The 20696-nt window shown below is 43.5% G+C and overlaps 1 protein-coding gene across 4 annotated transcripts in view; it reads left to right on the forward strand.

Annotated features, from left to right (window-relative positions):
- Positions 1 to 20696, forward strand: part of RBM19 (RNA binding motif protein 19) — a 223749-nt gene that overhangs the window by 15349 nt on the left and 187704 nt on the right. For all 4 annotated transcript variants that reach the window (XM_029619798.1, XM_029619799.1, XM_029619800.1 and 1 more), the window contains exons 4-9: positions 5838 to 5960; positions 6795 to 6833; positions 9190 to 9400; positions 16352 to 16584; positions 17425 to 17499; positions 19622 to 19700. In XM_029619798.1, the coding sequence (XP_029475658.1) occupies positions 5838 to 5960; positions 6795 to 6833; positions 9190 to 9400; positions 16352 to 16584; positions 17425 to 17499; positions 19622 to 19700 (760 nt within the window). The remainder of the gene's footprint in view (positions 1 to 5837; positions 5961 to 6794; positions 6834 to 9189; positions 9401 to 16351; positions 16585 to 17424; positions 17500 to 19621; positions 19701 to 20696) is intronic.

A 20696-nucleotide genomic window follows, 5' to 3' on the forward strand; every position in this document is an offset into this window, starting at 1 on the left:
TACATCACAGGGTTATGACGACAGCTGTGCCAGGATAGGTGCTCTGGTACATGGCAGCTGTAGAGAGGAGACCACCTATCCCAGCAAAGGCAATGCCTTAGAACAGCAGCAATACCAGAAAAACTATTTTTATTTAACTTAGTTAAACAAATATCATGAACATTCCTAATTTTCATTTTGATGCTTGTTTTATTATTGTTGTGGAGATAGTGTTTAAAGGTTTTGAAAACTGTGCCTGCTTAGCCAAGTCTGCCATTATGAATGTAAATAGAGACATTGGGTGGGAAAGTATTTTTATTCAGGAAAGCATGGGACAAGCACAGGGGATCTTGGAAGGAATTTCCACATTCCTGCTATTTCACAACGGGTAGCCGTCATAATATAATGCACTAATCTGTTATGCTCCTCCGAAATGCCTGGAATTTTAATGCCTAATAATGCCTGGCCAGGCGTAACACTGGTTAAACCCAGGATCATGGCTCCCACCCATTTTATTATCTCATCTGGCTACATTCTAGCTGGATAATTAATTAGAATTTACCCGGATAAGTTGTGTGGGCAAGAAGTGTTTTGGGGAGGAGCAGAATTAGCTGGATAAATTATCCGATATTCAGGTACCCATACTGGAGAAGGTTTTCATGGGTAATGATTCAGATGGACTGGACTGAATGAAATCATGGTGAACCTAGAAGATGTGGTAGACCTGATTGACAAACAGAAGAGTAGTAAATCACCTGGACTAGATGGTATACACCCCAGAGTTCTGAAGGAACTAAAAAATGAAATTTCAGACCTATTAGTAAAAATTTGTAACCTATCATTAAAATTATGCATTGTACCTGAAGACTGGAGGATAGCTAATGTAACCCCAATATTTAAAAAGGGCTCCAGGGGCGATCCGGGAAACTACAGACCGGTTAGACTGACTTCAGTGCCAGGAAAAATAGTGGAAAGTGTTCTAAACATCAAAAGCACAGAACATATCGAAAGACATGGTTTAATGGAACAAAGTCAGCATGGCTTTACCCAAGGCAAGTCTTGCCTCACAAATCTGCTTCACTTTTTTGAAGGAGTTAATAAATATGTGGATAAGGTGAACCGGTAGATGTAGTATACTTGGATTTTCAGAAGGCGTTTGACAAAGTTCCTCATTAGAGGCTTCTAGAAAAAGTAAAAGGTCATGGGATAGGTGGCGATGTCCTTTCGTGGATTGCAAACCGGCTAAAAGACAGGAAACAGAGAGTAGGATTCAATGGACAATTTTCTCAGTGGAAGGAAGTGGGTAGTGGTGTGCCTCAAGGATCTGTATTGGGACCCTTACTTTTCAATATATTAATAAATGATCTGGAAAGAAATATGATGAGTCAGATAATCAAATTTGCAGATGATTCAAAATTGTTCAGAGTAGTTAAATCACAAGCAGATTGTGATAAATTGCAGGAAGACCTTGTGAGACTGGAAAATTGGGCATCAAAATGGCAGATGAAATTTAATGTGTATAAGTGCAAGGTGATGCATATAGGGAAAAATAACCCATGCTATAGTTACACAATGTTAGGTTCCATATTAGGTGTTACAACCCAAGAAAGAGATCTAGGCGTCATAGTGGATAATCATTGAAATCGTCGGTTCAGTGTACTGCAGCAGTCAAAAAAGCAACAGAATGTCCCACGTGGAGTCTTAATTTGGTCCTTCGGGCCCTCTGTGAGGCACTCTTCGAACCTCTCCGTCGGGCTACTCTTAAAGATTTGACGCTCAAGACTGTTTTTCTGGTTTCCATTTCCTCCACCAGAAGAGTGTCTGAGATTCAAGCATTGTCTTGCCGGGAACCTTTTCTTTGTTTCACAGATTCAGGGGTTCCACTCAAGATGGTACCTTCCTTCTTGGCAAAGGTTGTTTCTTCCTTTCATGTCAATCAGTGGAACTCCCGGCTTTCTCTCCTGAAGATATAGCAGGTACAGTGAGGGTGATCTTAGGCGTCTTGATGTGAAATGGGTTTTATTGCGCTACCTTCAGGTTATTAATGAGTTCCGCGTTTCGGATCATCTTTTTGTCCTCTGGAGTGGTCCAAATAAGGGCAACAAGGCTTCTAAGGCTTCAATTGCTCGTTGGTTGAAGGAGGCAATTGCGTCTGCCTATATCTGTCATGGCCGAGCGGTCCTCGATGGCCTTAAGGCTCATTCTTTGCGTTCTCAGGCTACATCGTGGGCGGCGAGTCAGTTGGTCTCTCCTTAGGAGATATGCAGAGCAGCTACGTGGAAATCTCTGCATACTTTTGCTCGGCATTACCGTCTGGATGTTCGGGCGCCAATGTTTGGGTCCTTTGGACGGCAGGTTCTTCGAGCGGAACTGTCTCAGTCCCACCTTATTTAGGGAAGCTTTGGTACATCCCACAGTCTGGACTGATCCAGGTACGTACAGGGAAAGGAAAATTGGTTCTTACCTGCTAATTTTCGTTCCTGTATACCACGGATCAGTCCAGATACCCTCCCGTGTTTTTATAGATCTGTCCGCTCGAAGTTTCTTCTTGTCCTTACAGGTATTTCTGAATATCTTTTACTGGATTCTTATTGAAGCACTGGAAGCATCTCTTAAGATGACCATGGATATTTGTACAAGAGCGATTATTTACAGAGTTCATTCTATGGTTCTATTGTTTAATTATTTCACTGATTTATTAGTTATCTTGTTACTTGCTTGACCTTCTACTCATTGTCTTTATACTTTTCTGCTTTGACAATGGTTATACTGAAGGGATGCAGGGTAGGCTCTGTCCTGATATAGGATACCCTTTCAGTTTTGGTCTGTCTCCATCTGCTGGACAGGAGGCTCAACCCATGGCCTGGTCTGATCTGTGGTACTATAGGAACGAAAATTAGCAGTAAGAACCGATTTTCCTTTAGGCTCCTCAAAGGTATTTCTCTGAAGCTCCTTACCTTGAAAATAGTATTCTTGGTGGCTATTTGTTTAGCTGGACAGGTTTTGGAATTGCAGGTACTTTCTTGTTGAGAACCATTTTTGTTGATTTCCAGGCATTCAGTTCAGATTTGTACTGCCCCTTCCTTTTTGCCAAAGGAAGTCTTAAGATTTACATTTGAATCAATTTCCTTGCCTTTGTTTAGTGAGCAGGAGGGTTCGAGGACTGTTGAATCCTTGAAGATCTAGATATCAGAACTCTTGTGTTACAGTATCTCAAAGTTACGAATGCGTTCAGGAAGTCAGATCATCTTTTTCTTCTCTACAAGGTTGTACAGAAAGGTGAAGCAGCTTCCAGAGCCACTGTGGCATGTTGGATTAAGGAGATGATTATGGAAGCCTATGTGGACTTGGGTACTCCTTTGCTTAAGCAGATAGGCTCATTCCACGAAAGCTCAGGCTACTTCGTGGGCTGAGCTATGTTTGGTTTCTCATTTGTAAATTTGTAAGGTGGCAACTTGGTCATCCTTGCACACCTTTGCTAAGCATTATCACTTAGATGTCAGGTCCAGAGAGGAGGCCTCCTTTGCCTTGGCAGTGTTGCGAGGGGCTGGGGCAGCATCCCACCCTATTCAGGAGTAGCTTGGGTACATCCCAATTGTCTGGACTGTTCTGACTGGATGAAGAGGAAGGTGAAATTACTTCTTACCTGATAATTTCCTTTCCTTTAATCCAGTCGGACCAGTTCAGGATTCTCCCTATGCTATTGCAGTTTCCTTCTGTTTCTCTGATTCTGAAGTTTTAGAATAATACAAAAAGTCAGAAGGATAGAGTACAAACTGGTCATTGCCATGCTGTTTGCAGGCGAGTTATTCCTTCTATATGGTGTTTATCATCATTTTATACATCCCAGTTACTCTGGAAGTTTAAACAAAAACAAACCTATAAATTTGAATTGTGGTTCTGTTGTATGGTTATTTGAAATTGAAGTTGTCCACAGTTACCTTGTTACACAAATACTGGCAGGCTGGTGTCAGCACAGATGCTTATAAGGGGTGATATCAGCAAGCCTGTTAATCTGTGTCTCTGCTGATCGGTGAGCATAACCCAGTCATCTGGACTGGTGTAACTGGATTAAAGGAAAGGAAATTATCAGGTAAGAAGTAATTTCACCATTCCTTTCAAGGGGAAAGATTAGTCAATCAGGGTGGTTGAAATAATTAAATTATTCCTTACTATGAAAGAAGGTTTGTGATGTATCTAAGAACTCATGTGATGCTATCAGGGAAGCAGGCAGGAAGCTTAATGTGGTACATGTCCAATCACTGAATTAGAAACGGAGGGCCTTAGAAGCATAGGTGTGGAAGAGACTTCAAGGGGTCACCTAATCCATCGCTATGCCTCCAGGGAAGTTCTGCAGTACTTAAACTTACCATGGGCAGGTTGTGTCAAACGAATCTCATTGATTTCTTTGATTGTGTGACTAGAGAATTAGATCAAAGACACGCACTGGATGTGGTTTACTTACATTTCAGCAAGGCTTTTGATACTGTTCCACATAGGAGGATCTTTAATAAATTGAATAGCCTGGAGGGTGAGTCCCAAAATAGTAGCCTGAATTAGAAACTGGTTGAGTGATAGAAGACAGAGGATAATGGTAAATGGAATTCACCTTGAAGAGAGAGAGGTGATAGGTGGAGTACCTTAGGGATCAGTCCTAGGTCTGGTTTTGTTCAATATCTTTGTTAGTGGTATTGCGGAGGAGTTAGAAGGAAAAGTTTGCCTTTTTGCGGATGACACCAGGATCTGCAACAGAGTGGACACCCCTGGAAGAGTAGGCAGAATGAAAATCTTGAGTGATCTAATACTTGGCTATTAAGATTTAATGCCAAGAAGTGCAGAGTTGTATGCTTGAGGTGCAGAAATCAATAGGAGTGGTATGTAGTAGGTGGTGAGGAACTGAAGTGCACTAGCTAGGAGAGGTGCCTTGGTGTGATTGTGTCCAATGATCTCAGTGTGATAGGTGGTAGCCAGAGCTAGGAAGATGCTTGAATGCATAGGGAAAGGCATAATCATTAGAAGAAAAGAAATAATTATGCTTCTTCACAGGTCGTTTGGTGAGGACTCCTTGGAGTGCTGTATTTCAGAAAGGATATAGAGAGGCTGCAGATGGTCCAGAAAAGGGCAGCCATAATGGTGCAGGGTTTGTATGGCAAGCCCTATGAAATGAGACTGGAGGAACTTAATAGGTATGCCCCAGAAGAGAGTTGAGACAGGGGGAATATACACAGCCATTTAAATAACTGAAAGGTATTAATGTGCAGGAAGCCAAGTTTTTTCCAATGGAAAGGAAACTTTAGAACCAGGGTTCACAATATGAAACTCCAAGGGGCTTAGATTCAGGAACAATATCAGGAGGTATTTTTTTCACGGAGAGGGTGATGGACGCCTGAAATGCCCTCTCAGAGGAGGTGGTGATGCAAGGACAGTGGCAGACTTCAAAAAAGCATGAGATATGAAAATAAAAACAGATTATATACAAAAAAAAAAAAAAAGCATGAGATAAAACACAGAGGATCCCTGGTAGCAAAAGCTTGGTAATGAGGGAACTGCACAGCCTTCACTGAGTGACGATTGAAGCCCAGGAGAACTGTGATGTGGCTGCATTGTGCTCCCTGGGTGGCATGGGGAAAGCTACATGGTGTGGAAATGCAACCCTAAAGGGGATGCAGCTGGATTGAGGGTTGGCAGAGTAGATTGGGCCTTTTGGGCTTTATCTGCCATCATTCATTCTGTTGCTATGTTAAACCATCCTACTGTTGTCTTTTGTCCCTTACTTATTAATCCTCTGAGAAATGACTGTAAAGCTGTCCTGTATTTAAGCATTGGAATGAATTATTTTCACATTGTTATTTTTTAAGGTGGAGTTCTGTAAATCTTTTGGTGATCCATCAAAACCCAAAGCTTGGAGCAAGCACTCGCAGAAACCTGATCAGTCTGAGAAATTAGCAGAGAGCCAGAGTTTGACTCAGGATATGAATAAAGTAAGTTCTGCCTCTTTGATGTGTGGTGAACAATTCTACTATTATCCAGTAAGGGTTCCCTCGGATAGGATTAGTATATGGAAGTATATTTCTTCAACTTTTCCTTTATTTTTTCTTCCCTGTTGCCTGACATCTTTTCTGCAAGCTGTGCCCCATCTTCTTGTGGGAGATTTCTCGAGCTGCCCACAAACGCGTTATCTGGAATGTGAAAGGCTTGCCTCTGCCATCATTGATGTATTCTTAGGTTCCCATGAGCGTGTCCTTTTTAGCACTCCCAGGACAGAGCTCCATTGTCTAGCTGGACTCCTTGTTGCACACTGCATTACTGCTTGATACAAATGGCTTGATTGGACTTATCTCTGCTGTACACACACATGCCATTAGACAACGGAGCAGTCTATATTCACTGAGCAATAACTGAGAGCATAACACATATGGGAGCACTGACTTAGAAGCCATAAAGAAGCCACACGTGGGACATTTCCTTTCCATGTTTTCAGAGTGAATTTAGCATCATGGGTTCTTGACAGTGCACTGCTTCTCTGCACAGTCCCTGTGCACTGGCCATGTTTGAAGTGTGATGTTGTCACCGCCTAGCATACCCTGTTTTCAGTAAATGCAACTCTTCTCTCCTCCACAGGTGAACTCCTGAGAAGTAGTGGTAATATTTTTCCATGTGTTTAAATTATTTAGTTTCAAATGCACATTCTCATCAGTTAATTATAAGAGTGATTTGTAGTGCAGTGGATGTAAGAGGTGATGCAGATCTCCACAGTAGGTATTAAAGAAGTGTGAACAATGTGCTAAGAGTTCCAAACATGTTTTTCTTTTCAGAAGAAAAAGAAGAAAAATGCAGCAGGAGCCCTGCAAGAGGTAAGTGCCTTGCGGAACAGTAACCTCCACTGCTGAGGCGACTGCATGTTTCCAGACTAGTCTTGGGATTGGTGCCTGCTGCATATATATTACAGACCCATTGCTTCCTCTCTATCCTAATACATGTATTAGTTTCTTTCCTGGGGAGCATTTTAACCTTGCTGACCTGCTCTTTTGAAGGTGCACACAGATCAAAAATGCAATACTGGACACCTGCAAGGAGAAAGAAGCTGCTTTTCATAAGGACATAAGAAGTTGCCATACTGGGTCAGACTGAGGCGAGGCTGGTCCACTCCATTGTTCCTTCTATAGGGGGCCGATTAACACAGTTTTATGTGGCGTGGACCAAGATTACTCAGGATCAGTGGGTCCTTGTAGTGAAAAGAAATGGTTATGCGTTAGCGTTTGCAAGGCCTGTTCGAGATTTGTTCCTGGTTTCCCCTTGCGGGTCGTTAGGCAAGCAGCTCGCAGTTCAAGTAACACTGAGTCGGTTGCAACAGTTGGGGGCGGTGGTCCCTGTTCCTTGCGACGAGCAGCGGACGTCGCAAAGAAGGGGAAGGCACTTTTCGGCCAATTCTGGACTTAAAGAAGGTGAATGTGGCGTTCAGGGTTCCACGTTTTCGCATGGAGACCCTGAAAGTCTGTTATTGCAGCAGTTTGTGCAGGCGAGTTTTTGGTCTCGCTGTATCTGGAGGTGTATCTGCATATTCCCATTCAAAGGGATCATAAGCGGTTTATGGTTCTCAGTCAGCATTTTCAGTTTCAGGCTCTTCCCTTCAGGTTAGCCATGGCACCTCCCACTTTCACCAAGGTCATGGTGGTGTTTGTGGCCATTTTGCGTCAGGAAGGTATTTTGGTGCATCCTTATCTGGACAAAATCCGAGGATCTCTGTTGTCAGTCGGTGCAGAAATTGGTCCAGTTGCTTGAATCGCTTGGTTGGGTAGTTAACCTGGCAAAAAGTCACTTGGTCCCTTCTCAGTCTCTGGAGTATCTAGGTGCTCGGTTTGACACGCAGTAGGACAAAGGACTTTTGATGGAGGAGTGAGCCCAGAAATTGCACACATACCACTCCTATTGATTTCTGCACCTCAAGCATACAACTCTGCACTTCTTGGCATTAAATCTTAATTGCCAAGTATTAGATCACTCAAGATTTTCATTCTGTCTACTCTTCCAGGGGTGTCCACTCTCCCCAAAATACTTTCACGAGGTGCCTGTCTGCACCCGCTCCACAGGAGTTAGAAGGCAGCTCCTGTCATTGTCCATCGTACTTTACATCATAGGATCCTTCTACCTGTTTTTCTTCCATGATGAATGAATACCATGGCAGTGGCCGAGGAGTGCTAGGGCCTGATTTTTTTGTCTCTTCCACAGGGACCCTGACCATGTTTATCACATTATCCTGACACTGAATATTGTGCAGTGCTATAACTTTGATAGTTGCATTTACTTTAGTCTTGAGCATAGAGCTCAAGATTAAAGAATTCACTCAATTGAGAACTTTGATTTGAGGCTGAATATAAATTTATTAGAAAAAAATTGAAAACATATTTTCCAGCAAGTCTTTTCTTGCTAAAGGTTAGATTGTTTTGTTTAGTTTTACCTTCTTTTTTTTATTTTTTGCTTCTGTTGTAATTTTTAAGTATTTTTATGTATATTTATGTGATATACTATACATGTAATTAAATTCTTGAGAATTCGGCGTAGGATGTTTACCACAGCAACTCCCATGCTCTGGAATGAGTTACCAGAGAGAATAAGAGCTGAAACTGACTGACTTCAGTTCAGGAAGCTCTTAAAGACGCACTTGTTCTCTCTGGCCTTTTAAACATGGGCCCACTAGGTTTATGCAGTACTTACAACAAATTTGCAGGGTGTTTGCAGCAATGATAATGTTGTCGTAATGTTTACTTGTATTTGTTGATTTCAATTTGTTTGTCTGTGTGTTTACTATGGGTGTATTGATATAATCTCCTAAAATTTGTGGATTAGCAGAATAGAAATTATAGTAAATAAATGTTTGCTGTTTTAACTGAAATATACATGATTTGTTTTAACTAGGTATGTTGATTTGTTAACCACTCTGATGAACTAGTTGGATTTGGCAGACTATAAATGTAATAAATAAATATAGAGCTGGGGTGACTTGCTTTAGATCGAGGAAATGGAAATGGGGATTTTCAGGTATCACCATGTGTTCTTCTGCATTTGTAATTCTTGCAAGCTTGAATTATTATTATTAATGTAAATAGTTTTTAAGTTCATTCTTTCCTGGCCCCTCTGTCCTCACCCACCGCTCACACCAGTTGTGTTAACAGCTGTTGACTCGTGTTGCATTTCCTTTTCCTGGAACAGCTGGAAAAAGACGGCGAGTTCAAAGAATTTCTGGCCGTGCACAAGAGTCGCAATCAGGTGGCCACCTGGACTAATGACAGCTTGGTAGATGAGTCTAAGAAGAGCAAGAGCAAGCAGGTGAACGATTACCTGAACTTTGACTCCGAGTCAGAGGAAAGAAGCGAAGAAGGAAGTGAAAGTGAGGAAGGGACAGAGTCAAAAACATCAAAAAGTAATTTGCATTTTTCTCCCTCAAATTTGTTTTGTTTTGTTTTTTCTAAATATTGAATTAGCCTGAGTTCATGAATTTGGGAAATTGAATGATTTGATTGGTTTTTGGAGCTGGGAATTGAATATACTGCAGTCACTTATGAGCACCGTCAGCTGAGCTGTTCACTTCAGTTCATTAATGCTGCAAGTTTCACATTTTTATTTTTGTATTTTTATTGCATTTTTGGCTCTGCAGTTTCCTTTTGGTTTTAGGGGTTTCCAAGTCAATCGGACCCAGTGTTTTACTGGTCTGTGGCACCATGAGCCTTCATTCGTGACCACTCAGGGTTTTCCCTATGTAATCTTCCCTACTCCAGCCCTAGCAGTGATTATTTCCTTCCACCCTATTTTTATAATCTTCCCTAGTCCAGCCATTGCAGTGACACTTCCTTTCAGGAGATGGTAAGCTGCAGCCCAATTCCATCTAGGAGACTCCCTCCTGCCACTAAAGGCTGCAAATGCTGCTTCCCCAGAAGCTCTGGTCACAGCCCTGGCTTCCGCAGGGAATGAACACCAGGCCCTGAAATCAATGCTGGGTCTTCCACATAGCAGTATGCAGCACTGTCCTTGAGAGAGCAGGCCAGCACTTTTCTTGCGTCTTTTAATGCATTAAGTTTCTTTTGGGGATGTGTAATGAGATACAAAGCCCAGCAATGTAGTATGTTGTGGGATGCATAATCACACTTCTGAAAAGTAGACTGGTTTTGTGTTTGCTGCTGCTGGATGTGGGACTAGTAATCCCTGGGTCCGTTTTGGATTTTTGGCAGTCCATGGACCAGTTTAGCATTGACCCACTAGTTGACCATCGCCATGGCTGCCTTAAAATAGGGCAGATTAGAGAAAGATCCTGGGTCCCATGCTTTTCAGTGTGAGTGGGGGGGGGGGGGGTTTCCAACATTTGTGCTGTCCAGTGCTATTCTCTTTCTGCATCAGTAGCAGGCTGAATTAGCCATGAAGTGTCTGATGTCATCAGATGGCACCGAACTAACCCATCTCCCGAGCTCTGTAAAGCTTTTACTACTGAGCATGCATGGAAGTTCCTGCACACGTACTGCCTCTTGAACCACTCTGTTTCTTTTTGTCTATGCTCCTGTCTTGGATCTTGGATTTGTGATTGCAAGACCTTCTTCTCTGTCAGAAAAACTCAAGTTGAGCAGGGGCTCTTTAAACAGAGCTCTCCCTCTCTGTAGCACTGGATTTCAGAACTGCTGTAGTTTTGGAGTTGAACAGGATGGGAAAGCACAGGGAGCTGAAGCAGATGCACCTGGTGCTGCCAACGCAGTGGCACATGATGCAGGAGCGCTCAATGTGACCGATGCACTCTGCATCATCAGTACACTCAGTGCAAAAACCTTGGGCCATCGATGTAAACGTTTTTGTCTCCTCCGCTGCACCCAAGGGTATTCTTGAACCCTGCCCTAGTGGGGGCATCTCATAGTGTGTGCCCATTGAGAGCCCCATCAGTGTCATCTGCTTGAGATACTTAGTCCAGGGTTTCTTCACTGGAAAGACCAGGACATCACAAGATGACAATCTTGTGTTCCAAGAATGAGACTTGCAAGGATTCCCGCTGATGGGAATAAGTCAGACGAACAAGATCTGTCTTGTTCCCTGTCCGTACCCAGATCAGTCCAGATTCCTGGGTTTTGCCTCCCCTCCAGCAGATGGAGACAGAGAGTTTTACTATCACTGCCACATAACACGAGGTGCCACCTGTAGCAGGTGGTGAAGGTGCAAAGCCTGCAGACTGAGATTGAAAAAAAGAATAATATTTGAGACTAAGAACATAAGAAATTGCCATGCTGGGTCAGACCAAGGGTCCATCAAGCCCAACATCCTGTTTCCAACAGAGGCCAAAAACCAGGCCACAAGAACCTGGCAATTACCCAAACACTAAGAAGAACCCATGCTACTGATGCAATTAATAGCAGTGGCTATTCCCTAAGTATAATTGATTAATAGCCATTAATGGACTTCTCCTCCAAGAACTTATCCAAACCTTTTTTGAACCCAGCTACACTAACTGCACTAACTACCTTCTCTGGCAACAAATTCCAGAGCTTTATTGTGCATTGAGTGAAAAAGAATTTTCTCCGATTAGTCTTAAATGTGTTACTTGCTAACTTCATGGAATGCCCCCTAGTCCTTCTATTATTCGAAAGTGAAAATAACCGAGTCACATCTACTCGTTCAAGACCTCTCATGATCTTAAAGACCTCTATCATATCCCCCCTCAGCCGTCTCTTCTCCAAGCTGAACAGCCCTAACCTCTTCAGCTTTTCCTCATAGGGGAGCTGTTCCATCCCCTTTATCATTTTGGTTGCCCTTCTCTGTACCTTCTCCATCGCAACTATATCTTTTTTGAGATGCGGCGACCAGAATTGCACACAGTATTCAAGGTGCGGTCTCACCATGGAGCGATACAGAGGCATTATGACATTTTCCGTTCTATTAACCATTCCCTTCCTAACAAGGAGAGATTGCCTCCTAGGGGGTTGCTAGATCCTTGTGGGGCCATCCCCCCTGGTCTTTGAGGACAAGCAGGGAGTTGGGGACCCTTTATTGCTTGGTCCTTCATCGACGAAAAGGGCAGAAAATGGGTGGTCCCAGTTCTCTCGCCCTGAAGGACGGGCAAAGTCTGATGCTAGTCTTCTACAGGGAAGTGATTTTTCTTGCCTGATTTAAAGTTTTGTGAAAAAAAAGACAGTTGGGGTATTGCTGTGGGATGGCAAGCCTTACTCCGACTCCTTACAGGCGATTGGGCAGCTCTGCCTATACTTTCCAGTTCCTCTTGTAGCTGTTAAGTTGAATTGCGGCTTAGTGCCTGGTTTTAATGCCACGCGGGTTGTGCTGTACAGTTTGTGGAGATGCATGCGATGGTTGTTGCTCCCGGTGCCTCTCTGGGGGAGAGGGCACTTTGAGATTGGTTGCAGCAACTACGGCCGAGCGCCGTGAGCCTGGGAGGCTTTCTCTCCAGTGACACAGCGTATGTGAGCTTATGAAGAGTTTTTGAGGCCTGGTGTACAGAGCAAGGGGATGATCCTATGTGGGCCTCTGTGGCACATATTCTGGCCTTTCTGCAAAATGGTCTGGTTAAGGGTTTCTTTTAATTCCCTCAGGGTTCAGGTGGTGACTTTGTGCTGTCTTCAAGGTAAGGTTTGAGGAGTTTCTCTTGCTGCTCATCCAGATGTGGTGCACTTTCTCCAGGGAGCAAAGCATTTGCATCCACTGGTTTGGAAACCTTGTCCTTCCTGGAGCCTTAACCATAGACCTTAAGAGCATGTGTGCAGCTCCGTTTGAACCTCTGAAATGGGCTACTATGAAGGATCTCACTTTGAAGGTGGTTTTCTTGGTGGCAATTTGTTTAGCTCATCGGATTTCGGAGCTTCAGGCTTTGTCATATAGAGAGCCTTTTTTGAGATTTTCGGATTTGGGGGTGTCCGTGAGCACGGTTCCTTTCTTTCTATCAGAAGGTGGTGTCTTCGTTCCACTTAAATCAGTCAGTGGAGATCCTGTCCTTTCCGAGTTTGGATCCTATGACGCCTCAGGACAAAGAGTTGTGACGTTTGACATGAAGCGTGCATTGTTGCAGTACCTTAAAGTCGCTAACAGCTTTCGCTTGTCAGATCATCTTTTTGTCCTATGGAGTGGTGCAAAAAAGGGTCATAAGGCATCAAAAGCCACAATTGCACAATGGTTGAAGCAAGCTATTGGTTCCACGTACATCTGTCAGGGTCGCCCTGTCCCGGAGGGGTTAAAGGCTCATTCTACTCGTTCTTAGGTGACGACCTGTGCCGAGTGTCAGCAAGTGTTGCCGCAAGAAATCTGCATGGCGGCTACTTGGAAATTTTTGCACGCTTTCATCAGGCATTACCGTTTGGATGTCCAGGCCCAGAGGCCATCAGTCTTGATAAGAGTGTACTTCGAACAGGACTCTCGCAGTCCCTCCCACCCCGTTTAGGGAAGCTTTGGTACATTCCAGAAGTCTGCATTGATCTGGGTACGTAGCAACCAGAAGTAGGAGATCGGTAAAAAGCACAGATTCTTTATTATCACAATATGTTGTAACCAGTAAAGCCCAACTCTGGCCGAGTTTCGCTCTTGTTATCGAGCTGCTTCAGGGGCTACTAAAATTGTAAAACATATATAAACATTTAAAAACATCTAAATATACTGACATATCATGAAATCATAAATCAAATCTTAAATCATAAATCAAAATAATAATGCAAATTTAAAACAATGACACACATTGACTGAAATGAAAAACAACAAACATACCCGCCCCCCCTGATTCCTGGATTTCCATAACCACAGATGCCAGAACACTAGACTGGGGAGTACATTGCCAAGGTCAGGTGGCGCAGGGTCAGTGGGCAAGGTTTGAATTGACTTTGTTAATAAATAGATTGTAGACAAGGGCCATCAGAAGGGCCCTACTATTATTTTCTGCCGCTATAAAAAAGAATGGCAGTCAATTGGACAATGCCACAGCAGTAACATACAAGAACAAACAAGGGGGCACCCATAGTCAGACATTAGCAACGGAAACAAGCCTTCTTTTCAGGTGGGCAGAACTAAATTTGACTCTCCTATCCACGTCTCACATCGTGGGAATTGAGAACGTTCCTCAGCAGAAACAGGCTAAACTCTGTAGAAATGGAACTCAGCCAGGAGGCATTTTCAGATAATAGTGCACCAATGGGGGACTGCCAGCAATAGACTTGATGGTGACTCATTTTTAAGTAAATGGAAAGAACAAGGATCCAGCAGGATAGATGTCATGGTACATGGACTGATAAGGTTACTGGTGGAAAGCCTGATACGTCTTCCTAGGATGCATGAGCTATTGTGACAAGGCCCAATTCCTTTGGAACACCTGTCTCCATTTTGTTTTATGGCTTGGCCCTTGAGAGGGCCAAGCCTACATAGGAAGTAGTATTCCTTCATTGTCATTTTGACCAGCAGAATTAGAAAAGGTATAGAGAAGGGTGACCAAAAAGATAAAGAGGATAGAAAGGTTCCCCTATGAAGAAAGGCTAAAGAGGTTAGGACTCTTTAGCTTGGAGAGATATGATAGAGGTCTATAAAATAATGAATGGAATGGAATGAGTAAACGTTAATCAGTTGTTTACTCTTTTCGAAAAACACACAATGAAGTTACTAGGTAATACATTTAAAACTAATAAGAGATAACATTTTTTTTTACTCAATGCATGATTAAGCTCTGTTGCCAGAGGATGTGGTGAAAACTATTAGTGTAGCTGCATTTAAACAAGGTTTGGACAAGTTCCTGGAGGAAAAGTCCATTAACCATTATTAAGGTAGATTTGCAGAAATCCACTGCTTATTCTTGGAGTAAGCAGCTTGAAATCTATCTACCCCTTGGGAACCTGCCAGGTACCTGTGACCTGGATTGACCACTGTTGGAAATAGGATAGTAGGCTTGATGGACCTTTGGTCTGACCCAGTATGGCAAGTCTTATGTTCTTATGACCATGTTAAAAGCATGGAAGCCATCCATATCTCTAGCGTATATTAATATTTCACACCTGTTTGAAAGCTTTTGCCAAAATTGTACGGTCTTCTTCTGGAAAGCAAATATTGCATGCATTTTGGAGTTTATTCAAAAAGATCTTAACAAAGGTTTATCCCTAAGGCTCTTCCCTTAGAGCCGATAAGACAGTCTTCTTTAAAAGACTGTCTTTGTGGTAGCCATTTGTTAGCCAGGCGTATCTTGGAGATACAAGCCCAATCCTGCAGGGACCCTTATGTGGTATTCATGCCAGACTTGGTCTCCCTTCGACTGGTTTCCTCATTCTTGTTCAAAGTGATGTCCCTATTCCACCTGAAACAAACAGTATTACTTCCATCCTTTAAAGACAACTATTCATGAAAGAGGAACTCCGAGGTTTACCTCCTGGATGGCAGCGCATACTCCTAAGGTACCCAAAGGTCACAAACCCCTTCCAGAAGACGGTTAGTCTGTTTGTACTGCACGGAATCCCATTAAAGGGAGAGGCAACTCCAAGGCAATTTCTTCAGCCTGTGTATAGTGGGGTAAGCAGGCATCAGTCATGCTCCATGCGCATTCCACCAGGGCCTGGTGGTATCGTGAGCAGCGATATTGTTATTCCAAGAGGATATTTGTAGAACAGTCACTTGGTTTTCCCTGCATTTCTTTAGTAAACGTTACAGAATGGACATTCAAGCCAAGGTGAATATAGCCTTTGGAGAAGGTATCCTTAGAGCAGCTGTTACTTTACCCGGGAAAGTAACAGCTTAGGTATTTCCCATGTGTAAGGGCTGGTCTAGCAGGAAGATGAGGAAGGTGAAATTTAGTATTACCTGTTAACTTGCTTTCCTTGAGTCCTGCTAGACCAGTCCAAGGCCCACCCGGGAATACCATGCTTCCAAAGCCTAATGCAATCTAAAAGTGATGTGCTATCTCGCTTTCCTCTCCCTCTGTCCTTGCGGGGGAAGAAACTCCAGTTCTATGTAACAGGGAAAGAAGGGAGAAATATAAGAGAAATATATCCCAAGGGAGCAGGGAGAAGCATAGAGAGGGACTGAAGAAGCTATCTCTTGCTCTCTCCCTATTTGTCTCCTTTTGTTTGTTTGTTCAAAATTAAGGATAGGGTGGTTGTCTACTTCTTGCTGTGACAGAAGGCTACTGGCAACTGCCTAGGACCACACCTCCCCTGGTGTCATGTGGGAAAAATGTTTGTCCTCTGTCTCTGGCAGCTGTGGCAGGGAAGTTTCATGTGTGTGGACTGGTCTAGTAGGACTCAAGGAAAGGAAATTAACAGGTAATACCAAATTTCTGCTTTCCCTTCTCTTATTCATTATTAGAAAAATGTGATAAGCATACAACCGATTAATTTAATGAACCTTTGCTTCCCTTTCCTAACAGCTGGCAAGAGCGTGGCAGCCAAAGCTGCCGTCAGCTCCAACCTCTCGGATATGGATTACCTGAAATCTAAAATTGTGAAGGGTTCCTCCTCTTCAAGTGAAGATGAAGGAAGTGAGGGCGAGGAAGGAGCCAACACCCCAAAGCCAGATCCTGTTTGTGTGGAGACAGAGCAGGGAATGGGAGGAAAGGGCCGAGGCCAGCGAGTGAAAGAGAAGAAAGGAGGTGTGGCCGAGGTATGTCCTGACTGAAGCAGATGCATGCTGAGGATTCAGGCCTTTTACAGGAATGCGTGACATTTTCTTATCTGCGCATCTCCATGATTAATGACAAACTCTTGTGCTCTGTACAGAGGTTTATTGTCTGGCCATGTCAGAGTGCTCAGGTGGACCTGTGCCTGTTGCCAGTTGTTCTTTGCAAGTGAGGAACAGAGCACCTCTTGTTTTATGCTGGGAAGGGGAGTTTTGCTGCTAAGATTCACATGTCCCTGTCCAATTGAAAGGGGCAATGTGTGTGGGTCTGGGAAAGTGTCCATCCAGAGGGATGATTTAATTTGAGTAAATGATACACCTTCCCTGAGCAGGGCACAGAAGTTTTCTTTCTAAATGTGGAACTAGCAAAGGTTTCCTTTTTAATCAAGCAGCCCATTTCTGGGCTATAGTAATCTGGTCTTCCAAGAACTGGATCACCTCTTAGCTCCCTCTCCAGGGTCACAGGAACTAAGGTCTCCAGCATCAGAATGGAAGTCATGTGGGACACCTGGTCATGCATGCCAGGCATCTGCTGAAAGAATGACACCAAAAAAATCTCTTAATGATCTTTTTCTTTTTTTTTGTTGGTGCTGGATGGGTGCAGCTTCACAACCATGTGAACATTTTGAATCTGTTTCCAGAACTAGACTGCACTGCTTTCTGTTAACAGGGCACCTATGTATAACTGTGTGGAGCCTCCAGCAGCCATGGAACTGACTTCTTGACTAAACCTGTGACGTGGGGGAGGGTGAGATGGTGGTGGGGGGGGGGGGGGGGGGGGGCGCTGAGATTCATATTGTAATCTCATATCCTTTTCCATCCCAGAGTACATCTAATCTGAATGAAGCTACCACACCCTACACCGTGAAGCTCCGTGGTGCCCCGTTCAACGTTATTGAGGTAATTAGCCTTCCTTTTGTGCCATAGAATGTAAGGCAGGTGCCGGGGCAGCATAAGTTTACAAATGAGGGATGAGGCTCAGGGCAGGAGGATTGAGTAGTCGGATGACCATGTCCTGTATGGTTAAGGTCATTGCATCCACTTGGATCACTGGTTCTCCCACTGGCCTACGCTCAGGACTCTGATATCGCTTCCTTACCCTTTGTACTTAATTTAATGACAAGGGGTTTCTCTTATTATCACCCATGTGAAAACTGGGCCCTGCATTTGCTCTGGTGGTCAACCATTGTCCCTTTCCTGAAATGACATCTAAAGATGGGTCAGAGAACAGTGTAGGAAGGAGCTTTGGAGTTCATTGATCCATTGCTGGAGTGCTCGGATTGTGGGTGCTAAGGATGTTTGGCTTTGGTTTGTTTTAACGGCATTGGAGTGTGGGTGTGGAGGTGTCGCAGCTCTCTGCTGTAGGCTATAGTTGCAGAAACAAGTTCCAGCAGTCAGTTTCGTAATAGTGATCAAGTAATGCCAGGATAGGGTGGCATCATGGGAACGATCAGTTGTCAGGTGGTTTAAAGCACCCGGACCCCCTGACCTTGTGCTCACATCTCTGAGACCATACTTGACACGCATATCATATCCAGTCATGCAACCTTATTAATCAGTCCTACTTCCCTTCGAGTTATAGGATAGTAATGAGAGAGATGATGCTGAAATCGAGCTTTGTAGTGTTAGTGGACACTGCAGTATTATCGCTGTAGGAGTAACATAGAGGAGTAGCCTAGTGGTTAGAGCAGTGGGCTGAGAACCAGGGAAGTTGCGGTTCAGATCCTGCTGATGTTCCTTGTGGCCTCGGCAGGTCACCTCACCCTCCTTTGCCTAGCAATGAAAAAGCCTGAGCTAAAACTAAATAAGTCAACGCAGGCCCAATTAGTGTCGAACTTCTGAAGTTTATTCAACAAATGTCTGCAGAAATTCCTGATGCTTTTGACAGCAAGGGGTATGCCTGACATGGCATATTATGACAGAGGGACATGTGGTTGAACAATTACTGTACCCAGAACTGTAGGCCATGTGATGGGCAATTCTTTTCCTCAGGGGCCGCAAACTGGTTTTCGGGATATCCCCAATAAGTGTGAATGAGAGAGATTTGCATACACCATTGTATCGCATCCCATCAGGATCTAAATGTGTACACTAGAGGAGAGATGAGACAGCGAAGATATGACAGAGACATTCAGATGCCTGAAAGCTGTTAATGCATCAGTTGAAAGGAACTTCAAGAGTAAAAGGGGTCATGATATGAGGCTCCAAGGAAGTAGACTCAAGAGCAAAGTTAAGAAATATTCTTTCATGGAAAAGGTAGTGAGTGCATGAAATGCCTTCTGAGTGGATGGTGGAGACTAAAATGGTAATGGATTTCCAGACGGCAAACGATAAGCACAGAAAATCCTTAGCTGCAAAAAATCCTTAGCTGCAAAAAAAAATCCTTAGCTGCAAAAAAATTCCTTAGCTGCAAAAAAAAAACCCAAAAAAAAAGGAGAGAGGGGAACAATTATTTGCCATTTGGAGCTGTCTGGCAGGCTGCAAGTACAGTAACAACTAGAATTAAAGTACCGTTGCTTCCATAGCCAGGTCTATCTGGTAGGCTATGCACTCCTTGCATTGAGCATATCGGAGCAGCGGGTTAATGATGGCAGGGACCATCCGGAAAGGTGTCAGCGATCCAGAAGGCCTGATGTTGGTAGCTGTTTGGATTTTTGTGGGACTTCGTGGTTGGACATGGGAAGGGCGGGGTGCTAGATGTGAACTGAACAGTGGGTGTTGCATGCTCAGCTACTCAGGAGGTTGGAGTACTAGGGTGGAAGATGATCAGAACTGTCTTGGATAAGGAGCGATATCCTTCAGATGGTCAGATTCTATGGCTGGCAACTGGGATATATCCTTGGCAGTGTGCACAGGAATAATTGTGTAGACTGTCTAGACCAATTAGTCTTTTTCTGCCATCATCTACTGTTACTGTGGATAATGGCTTCCTCAAGAGTGCTGAATGGTAAAAGAATGAGCCCAGGAGGGGATTAAACACAAAATTGCTTAACACAGAATTATCTTTTCTTTGGTGTTGTAGAAAAATGTGCAAGAATTCTTTGTGCCTCTTAAGCCGGTGGCTATCAGGATAGTGAGAAACGCCCATGGAAATAAGACGGGTGAGTTAGACTAATGCTGGAGCCTGTAGTGAAAGAGGGTTTTTTTTTCATACACAGGTTTCTGGATTCTTTGGTCTTACTCTTAATTCTTCTTTTTCTTTTATTACATATTGAGCTGAATTTTACAAAACATTTATGTGCGTAAAACTTGGTTTTACGAGCATAAATGCGCATTTGAAAATTGTCCAGGGTTGGGGGAGTTGTGTGTGTAGAAGCGCTGCCATGCCCCTTTTTATGTGCACAGAAAAGAGGTGTTCCGGGGGAGTCTTTGAAGTTGGGGGCAGGGCTAGCATTTACATGCATGCTTTCGATTTTTCTAAAGGAGGCATGTAAATCTATTTGCACACATAAATACTCAGCGAGCAGGTGTAAATTTTTACTTCTCTTCCCGCCTACCTGCTAATTTTGAAAACATTCTTACACGTGTGAGTCTGCTTTGAAAATTCGGACTAAAGTCTGCAAGTACTTTCCACCTGCAGACTTCAGCCCTAAGTGTACTCTTAGAAAATGAGCCTCAGAAATGTATCTTCCCATGCATTTTTTAAATAAAGGGGATATATCTTTTATTAGCGACAAGCCTTCCGTACAGATTTGCATCCTTTAAATCCATCTTCAAATTTTTCCGTGTTCTCGTCCTTTACATGTAGTTGTGCGATGAGGGCATGCAGAATAGCGTCCTTTTCAAATGAAATTGGTAATGATGATGCGTCTTAAGTGAGAACTTTTAATCATTTAAACTCTTACTACTTCTTAGAAGTTAATTAAAAGTATGACTGAGAATGTGGTGATAAGTGTTCCTGTACGTACCCGGATCAGTCCAGATAGTGGGTTGAGCCTCCTTTCCAGCAGGTGGAGACAGACTAAAACTTGAAGGATGCCCTATATCAGGACAGAGTCTATCCTCTAACCCTTCAGTATTCGTCTGTCTCCAGCAGGTGCAGCATCTCCCCTTCGGTTCTCTGCTGTAGGCTAGTCAGCCTTTTTCTTCTTTCTTTC

The sequence above is a fragment of the Rhinatrema bivittatum genome, chromosome 11 (genome assembly GCF_901001135.1).
Source record: "Rhinatrema bivittatum chromosome 11, aRhiBiv1.1, whole genome shotgun sequence".
In the NCBI taxonomy this organism is placed as follows: domain Eukaryota; kingdom Metazoa; phylum Chordata; class Amphibia; order Gymnophiona; family Rhinatrematidae; genus Rhinatrema; species Rhinatrema bivittatum.